Source organism: Rhineura floridana, chromosome 16 (assembly GCF_030035675.1).
Source record: "Rhineura floridana isolate rRhiFlo1 chromosome 16, rRhiFlo1.hap2, whole genome shotgun sequence".
Classification (NCBI taxonomy): Eukaryota; Metazoa; Chordata; class Lepidosauria; order Squamata; family Rhineuridae; genus Rhineura; species Rhineura floridana.
Genome location: NC_084495.1, coordinates 9,277,773 through 9,286,684, shown reverse-complemented (window position 1 = coordinate 9,286,684; position 8,912 = coordinate 9,277,773). Strand labels below are relative to the sequence as shown.

The following is an 8,912-nucleotide window of genomic DNA, read 5'->3' as shown; positions in this document are numbered from 1 at the left end:
TAGCAAAGTATTTCTTTCTTGCCTTCATAGATGCATATTTGTCAGGTACATTAACTTTGACCAAAGGAATAAGAATAATTTAGACTGTGTACACACCAAACGCTCTAATCACCTAAATCAGTAATTAGCGTGATTCTGTTTCATGTGCAATTACACGTTGGGGCCTCTGTGCTTTTATGCAACTGCCCCAGTTGCACCCCCACCAGCAGTCCTGCTATCTTGCCCTTTGCCTCAGAGAACAAACTGTTCAGCTGCTTCTGGCCCAGCAAGATTCCTTGGGCTGATCAACAGTATCCACACCGAGATGCTGGCTGTGATTAGCACCTTAAGGATGTTTAAAACTCAGTGCAGTCCAGCTGAGAGAACCAAGTTAAAGGGTTAAGCATTCCTGCCTACCAGTTCTCCCATGCAGAACATCCTCGCATTGTGCTTTTGAGATCCAACAGCCAGACTTGCAAGACAGAGCCTGCAGTCACCTAGCTGGAGCCGGCTTGCGTGCAGAAATATATCCTTTCCTGCTAATCGAGATGGGAGAGCTACAGGCTGCAGCTACAGCTTTGGGCCATGTTAGAAATATAGGAATGCAATTCAAAGTGGGTTGGGGTTTGCTTCGGCTGAAGTGAGAGAGAGAAAAGAGACCTCCAGTTTCCTAAGCTGAAGCCAGCCTTTGTTCTTCTGCTAATCCTTCCTTCCTGGAAACTGATACCTCTTAGGGAAGCTGACCACAATTGCCAGCTACTCCTTTCCTCCCTCTAGATCTCTTGAGGAGAGAGAGAGCATCTACAGCATGAGGTCAAAGACCATGGTTGGAACTAGAAACTCTTTACTGTCAAGTACATGTTTCCTTAAGTCAACAATTAAATTTCTTATTTTACTATTGCATATAATCACTGAGGCTTTAGGCCGAGTAAGAGTCTGCCCCTACAGGTAAAGTCACAGGCTTGCTTATGTAGCCAGTACCAAGTTAATGGAATGTTGGGGTAACTAGAAACTGCTATGCAACAGTGATTAGGGAAATAAGGCCAGTTGAGAAAGGCCAGTTTGGGGAACTACAGGAGAGTGAGCTGCACTGGACAGAATGGCCATCAGGAGCAGGTAAATTGGGAGAACCGCATCAGAGAAGCCAAGGCATCAAACAGCCGCTTCCCCAAAAAGACAGCAAGTTGAGAACAATCACTTGAACACGCTTACTGTGTTATCCTGAGGAATGCCAACAAGGGACATTGGGTTGTGGGTTCTTGCTTCTGTGTTAATATACTGTGTATAAATTTTATTTCTTCTGATTGTCTGCTGGAATCCTTCAATTATCCATCACAGATTGTCTTAAAATCTTCTACGCTTACAATCCCGCTGTGCTGCTACTGATAAGCTCACTCTGCTAACAGGCCATAGGCATCAAGCAACAAATCATTTCAGGAGACCTGGGTGAAAATAACTACTCCACACATTTTTATTGGTGATTTGGTACATACATTTGAAAACATACAATTGACAAGTGATTTGATGTTCACATTTGAAGACATACATTTGGCAAGTGTCTGTGCTATAAAAACAGCGTCATTCATCCAAGAAGCATTTTACTCAGGAGGCAGACATCGCTGCTTGCCTGCCTGCTTCCTTTGCCTCTTCAGGGTCAATACACAGAAAGTGGTCATACAATTTTCAAGGTTAAAAAAGTCTTGGGGGCATCATGTGGCATATAACCCCCGTGGTAGCTATGCAAACATTTCTCTGGCTTATGCAGATATAGAGAGAGATTAAAACAGCTCAGGTAGAATACTATCATTCTTGTTAAGTACATTTCCCTAGGAGTAAAGATGCTATACCAAGGTATTGCCTATTCAAGTGTTACACACAGAAGCTCAGCAATATTTGGCTGAGTCTTCACTAGCAATGTTTAAGGCAATTGTTGAAGGCACAGCCTCTGCGCTTAGCTTGTTGAGTGGCCTCCCCAATGACCAACGTCACAGAACCTTCTCTGCCCATCAAAAGGAGTATATATGCAATTCCCAACATCCTGGACGCAAACCATCCCACCTCATACATATATATGCAACTTTCTGTTAGAAACAAAGCTATCTAATTCAGTTAAAGAAGCTCCTTCAGGTGTCCTTTCAAAGGGGTGTGCGTGATTGAATTTAACTGTGTCTTTGTACTTTAACCAAGCATTTAGTTGTGTCTCCTCTATGTTAAACTGGTGATCAGCAACATATCATGATCAAGTCGAGTTAGCTTACTTCTAGTGACCGGAGATGAAAGGGCTGAAGAGAGAGACCATCATGACACAAGGGGCTGCCCCCATCTCCAAGAGGGGTTACTCTGAGCTACTAGATGAATTGGGGTGTAGAATGTTTTGTGAAAAACTCTGTATGCTAATCCTTACGGCACTCCAGTTATCTTGTTTGCAAGAAAGTGAATGACGAACAAGTGAACACTAAACAAGTAAAACACTACATTAAAAAAATAGTGATCAGTCTAATCAGGACATACTATTAAAAGAAGTCAGTTACGGATTCCTCAATTCTAAAAACAAGCTATTACAATTCAGTGTGGAGTTCTGCTTTGGCAGGTCTACCAAACCTCCATTGAAGGTGGATATGCAGCTACATTTCCAAGTCGTCGTCCTCCTCCTTGACAGGCCCTGGCAGGGCCGCTTCAGCCCCTTGCCCAGCATGCCCCGAGGTGGAACCATCATGAGCAGCCCTTGCGGATGCAGCTGAAGACAAGGCAGTTGCCTCTACATCATCACGGTATCCAGTGTTTGCACAACCCACCTGTGCAACAGGCGCACTGTCTAATGCAGGACGCAGAAGCCAGCTTCCTAGAGGGTCCACTAAAGAATAGGGTGGTGGGTCATAATAAGGGGGAGGGAGCATGCGAGAGGCCCTTGGAGAACGGGGAGGAGAGAGGCGAGAGGTTCTGGGAGGACGGGGAAGGGAAGGACCAGAAGCAGGAGACATGCAGAAGGCCCTGGGACGATGGGGAAGAGAAGGATCAGGAGGAGGTGCGCGAGATCCACTTGTAGAATAGGGAGGAGGAAGATCAGAAGGTGAGAAGCGAGAGGCCTTAGGAAGAGGGGGAAGAGATGGATCGTGAATAGGAGACATGCAAGACTCTCTTGAAGAATAGGGAGGAGGCAGAGGAGGAGGAGGAGGAGGCAGGCAAGACCGTCTTGGAGCACGTGGAGGAGGACTTGGAGGATGAATGCTAGGCAGCCTTTCAGGAAGCTCAATCATGTCCACCCGGGCATCTTGTCTATGCTGACGAGGGCGTCTCAGCACAACCTTGTATTTGGCACAGCAATAGCTGTATGCACAGCATGCGCAGCTGATGCCTACCGTTGCAAAGATAACCCAAATGACAGTCGTCCAGGCTGAAAGAGGAGACAAGACAAGTCACTAATCATCACAGACGCTTGGGGAAGAAGGGTGCTGTCCCCTTCCTCTCAATCTTCTGCCCTTTGATCCTTTCTTCACCAGCACAGCCTCCTCCAACAATTCTTCCCCTGTCACACTCCAACCACAGTGAATTTATCCCAGAGGCCACCCACATTAAACAGGCACATAAATTGGGGGAAGAGAAGAGGGAACATCCCACGGTGGCTACTCTTTCTATCCAGAAATGGGGACAGAGACACATCAAGGAGACATCTCCTCCCACAGGGCAAACCCTTGAAAATGGAGCTCAGCATCCAGAGATTTTAATCAGAGGGCATCTCTCACTGGCACAGCATTGCTTTGCATGCTGAAGGGCCCACCTCCATCTCAGATAACAGAGGCAAGAAAGGAACCTCTGTCCTAATCTTTAAGGTAACCTTTCCCATCTTGGTGTCCTTCAGGTGTTTTATACAACAACTCCCATCAGCCCCAGCCAGACGTCTGGGCTGATCGTTCCAAGTCCCTATATTGCAGATTCATTATTGTTTTATTTATTTACTAACCACATGTGCATACTGCCCAATAGCTAACATCCTCTAGGTGGGGGACAATACAATTTCATATGGGTTTCAAGATGTTGTAGGCCAGGAATGGGAAACCTTTGGCCTTCCAGATGTTGCTGAACTACAACACCCATTTACCCTAGAAAGCATGACCAATGACCAGGAATGTTGGGAGATGTAGGTCAACAACATCTGCAGGGGGAAAGGTTCTGCACTCCTGCTGTAAGGCAAGAAAAGCTTCTGAATGCCTGAATCCTTGACCCTCAGCTACAGAATCTCATCTTTGCTGCAGGAGTAAATCTGGGTCACATACTGGCAGAGGCAGAGGCATACACAAACATTCTGAACTAAAAGACCACCCTGCTTAATTTCTCACCACTGCTACCTCAGATTCTAGTTTCCAGTCCTATGCAGCTCTAACTTTCATTGGGTTACTCTCAAAATACCTAGAGGTTTTTGGTGTAACCAACCAGTATAGATACTGTCCTGGTGAACAAGGGAAAGCAATTATTTCAGATTACTTGTTTATTGAGCATTCATCTGATCTGCTTGCACAGTGCTTCTGTAGACGTTAGATTTGGGGAGGGAACCTCTGGCCCCTGAGCCAGATTTGACTGGCCAGGCCTCCCCATTTGGCCCACAATACAGTTTTCCCCAATCCATGAGAAAGCAATAATGACACACAGGTGTTTGTTACTGTTTTATACAAAGAACTGAAATTCACGGGACATCATATGTGAAGGCAGATCTAGGGAGATAGAAATGTCCAGTTCCTGCAGAATGGAGGCTTGGGCTCATCACCCATCAGCTGATGGTCAGTGAGTTCAAGCATACTGATCTGCAGTGCTTCAAAATACCATGCAAGGCTCTTCGCAAGCCTTATGTGGTACTTTGAAGTCAGTATTTCCCCCCATCCCATAGACCACCTTTAAGGGTGGGTGGGACAATACACTTATCAGTCACCTGACACCATTAGGAGATGAGATGATTGACAGGCAGGTGGCCCCACCCACCTGTCAGTCATTTTTTTAAAGAGTGGATTTGTTACACTAAGGACCACAGAATGTTTTACTTATTGTTATTGGATGTGTTAGTTGCTTGTTACCCAAAAGTCTCCAAGGGATTTCCAGTACATTTAAAGACATAAAAATACATTATACCATTAAGACAATTGTACAACACACCTACTGTTCATTAAAATACACACACACACTGTGTATCACACATTGGATACAAGTCTAATAGGATTTGTTCTTGTAGAAGGAAATTGATTGGTATGTTTAGGAAAGAAAGGAAGAGGAGAGAAAAAGTAGTGGGGAGGAAAAAGCAGGAAATAATTGTAAAAATATGAATGTAAAAAATTCAGTTGTATCAAGTATCAGTTAGGAAGAAATAATATCGTTAAAATAACTAATAATGTAATTATAAATGATAAAGTATTATAGCTTTATATGAAAAGATTAAAATCAGTATGAAAAACAAACAAAAATGAGAAAGCTATGATGAAACACAGCTATTTGTTACTGTTTTATACAGAGAACCAAAACTGTTTTGAGTTTTTTAAAAACAAAACACCAGACATCCACTTTAATTGTGTAAACCTAAGTTTACAGTGCCAATTGAACCCTTTCCACAAAATAGTGACAGTGGAGGCAAAACTTGGCAGAAGCCCGACATTGTCTTCTCAGACAGCTAGGGGGCTGCCCCCCATGCTTTACAATGAGAAAAGGTTTGTTTTTAAAGGGGGGAACTATTTCTTTTTATCAAATAAAATACTGGTAGACGGCATCAAGTGTGGCCAGGGCTAGAGGTTGCCCACCTGCTCCTTAAAGCAAGTTGAGGAATGAAGAGGTGTAGGCAGAGCTACTCACTAACCATTTAGCCTGTTTCCAATCCAGACTGTCACTGTTTTTGCAGGTGGGATTCAATCACATGTGGGCAAATTCAGGCTGTACAATGGAAGTGGATTTGGCACTCTTGCACAACAAACCTCCTCACCAAAAAAAAGGATCAGACTTTTTTGTAATTAAGGAGAAAGTGTGGGATAGCAACTCTGGTACATCATATAGCCTTTCAGGAAAGCAAAAGAAACAGAATGAATGTTCAGTAAACAAGACATCTGGAAGCAACCTTATATGAAGAACAGGCTGTTTTAAATACACATACTGCCAAACGAAATGGTTGATTTATTTTTTACAGACATTGCATCCCAAACGGTGCTGTTTATTGGGCTTGTGTTATTATCATTCTTACTATATTGAATTTCTTGCCCAGTCTTTACCATCAGGCCCCAGAGCAGATTACAACAATATAAAAAACAAGATTAAAGTCAGTGAAAACAATTTGCAATCAGAAGATTAGAGAGGAGTATATTGGTAGGGATATGTGGGCACGAGTTCAAGAGCCAGGATAACAAGGTGTATCTTCAACATATGCCAAAAGCTGTACAATAAAGCTCCCTTTGGGAAGGGATTTCCATAGAATGTTCTCTTCTAAACTTGGAGGTCACCGATTCATGGGGAAGCTATAAGTCGTAATCTGCTTGAAGGCACATAACAAAAAATAGCCACACTCTTCCCCCCTAAAAAATGTTTTGTGGCATATGCCACATAGGTTAGAGTGTCTCACAGGCTAAAAAAACCCAAGAACCAACCATTTCTTCCACACATTAGGGACTGTGGGTGGCCTCTACAAGTAACACAGGCTATGGTCTGAAGGCACATAATGCCAGCTCCCTGCTGCAGGGTCAGGTCTGGTCAGTGCCTGGATGGGATACCGCCTGGGAACCATATGTAAGCTGCCTTGGGTTTCAATCACGAAAAGAAAGGTAAGGTATAAATGTAATAAATAAATAATAAATAAACACGGCACCAGTGAAACCCAAATACATATGAACAAGCCAACTCTACTGGTCATCCTTATTTAGAAATCAAGGAGGCAAAGGAAGAAGAAAGCAATGCGACAAGGGGACGCTTTAGACACTCTCAGAGAAGGAACACAACACAACATGCTCAGGTTAGAAAACAGATTCTAAACCAGAGGTGGGCAGTAGGTAGACACAGATTTCTGGGAGATATGAAGCAGATGCAAGGGTTTCTGAGTCCCAGCTGCAGCAAGAACACAAAAATGACACTAAAACCCCCAATTTCAGCAGCGCTGAGGGGGGGAGGGTAACTGGGGCCACATCCACAACTTACAGTCTAAGCACTCGTGCAGATTGAACTTCCATGACTTTCCCAAAGCATCCTAGGAATTGTAGTTTGATGTAAGGGTGGCAAGAATTGTTAGGAGACCACTATTTCCCTCAGGGAACTTCAGTCCCCAAAGTTCTCTGGGAAGAGGGAGCGACTGGTAAATCATTCTGGAAACTTAGCTCTGTGAGGGGAATAAGGGGGTCTCCCAACTCCTCTCCGCATCCAGCTCCCTTCAAGGCTTGTTTTCAAAACAAATCCCTAGACTCAAAGAGTGTTTTATTTTTATTTATTTTTTTTAAAAAAACGCCTAAGCGTATATCTTTTGCGCCTGGCTCTGGTTGGTGGATCTTGAAGTTGTAGTGTTGTTGTTTTTTTAAAGAGTAAATTGATGTCGCATGAGCTTGAAGCCCGCTGGCCCTTACTATGCAGCGCGGCAAGTTAGAGGAAAGAAAATCTAGAACGCCGCCGGACCATTTAGCGCTACAGCGCGAGCCCGTCTACAGCCTTTTAGGATAGTTAAGCAAATAGCTATTAAGGGGGGGAGTTGATGGCAGGAGAGGAGGGATTTTAGGGAAGAAAACAGAGAACAGAAATAACGGAATAGAGAAGAGAGCCGGCTAGTGTGTCAAAGAGGAAGGCGGTAGTCAGCACCCTCAATTCCCAGAGAACACCATCTTTATCTCTGGTCTCAATCTTGGGCAAACCGCCCTCGAGCAGAACATCGACAACCCCATCTTACATGTGGCATGGCGCACCGGGACCAGGGCGGTGGTCCAGTCTTCAGTCAGCAGCAGGGTGTTGGCCCCTTGTCGAGGACTATCAGGAGTGACGGTCCCCTCTCCAGCCAGGAACGGGGTGGTGGAGGTCACTTGTTGTCCAGGGCCCTCAGAAGTGACCGTCTTGAGCAATCTGTCGGTGGGGCATCGCTCCTGGTCTAGGCGGTCGTCTCTGGTCGAGCAACAATAGGGCGAGTTACAGGTACCACAGCAAAACTTGGCCTCCGCGCCATCCAGTCGCTTCGGACACTGGAACACTCCGGCCGGCGCCCCCATCCAGTCCATCCAGGCGCGGCACAGTTCGCCCTCAGGGGCACCTCCTGAAACCAACAGCATAAGGAGGGCGCATAGCAAAACCTTCCCGATAGCGCAAGGATGCCCCAGGCAGGGGCTAAGTTTTAAAAACATCTTCTTTCCAGCGCGCCCCTTCCCCGCGCCTGGCCGGCTTTAACCCTCCCCGTCCAACAAGTCCCCGCTAGTAGCCAAACACACTCTCAGCCGAGGCCAGCAAACCAGCATTTATATCCATCCATCCATTTGAACTTTTCGTTGATGAGACCGGGAAGCGCAACTCGCCTCAGCTGGGCTGGCCCCGATCCTTGCTACCCTTCTACCAAACGAGGACCCCTCCCACCATTCTCATCTGCCACAGGAGGAATGGGCCATAATGGGTCCTTCTCCAAACGGACAATTGGCACAGCTGTGGCCCTGATGCCAGGGACGCTCACAGCCCGAGCCTATCTGTACTTACTCGGAAGTAAGGCCCGATGTGTTCAATGGAATTTGGACGTCTCAACTAAGCGTGCGTGGCACGATCGGCAATTGCTCCCATTGAACAGAATCGGGCGCACTTCAGAGTCAGCGGCATGCGTGTTGCCGGGCAGACCGTCTTCAGTTTGGATGGCATTGGGAGTTACTCCCGAGTAAAGGTCTTCTGGGCTCCTGCTGGGAGGAAGGGCGGGGTATAAATCAAATAATAAACAAACAAACAAACAAATAAAA

At 45.6% G+C, this 8,912-nt stretch overlaps 1 protein-coding gene across 1 annotated transcript; it reads right to left on the bottom strand.

The window, feature by feature from the left end:
* Positions 1-1,426: 1,426 nt before the first annotated feature.
* LOC133371409 (protein shisa-5-like) lies at positions 1,427-8,417 on the bottom strand. The gene is made up of 2 exons (XM_061598803.1): positions 7,874-8,417; positions 1,427-3,373 (listed from the first exon to the last, which is right to left on the bottom strand). The coding sequence occupies exons 1-2, from the start codon at positions 8,316-8,318 to the stop codon at positions 2,604-2,606; spliced, it is 1,215 nt and encodes a 404-aa protein (XP_061454787.1). The 5' UTR covers positions 8,319-8,417; the 3' UTR covers positions 1,427-2,603.
* Positions 8,418-8,912: the final 495 nt, after the last annotated feature.

Excerpts from the sequence above, each read along its gene's own strand:
- LOC133371409 (XM_061598803.1), bottom strand. The coding sequence starts at position 8,318 with ATGTTTTTAAAACTTAGCCCCTGCCTGGGGCATCCTTGCGCTATCGGG. Across the intron at positions 3,374-7,873 it reads CCCGGTGCGCCATGCCACAT|CCTGGACGACTGTCATTTGG; the intron begins GTAAGATGGGGT and ends CTCCTCTTTCAG.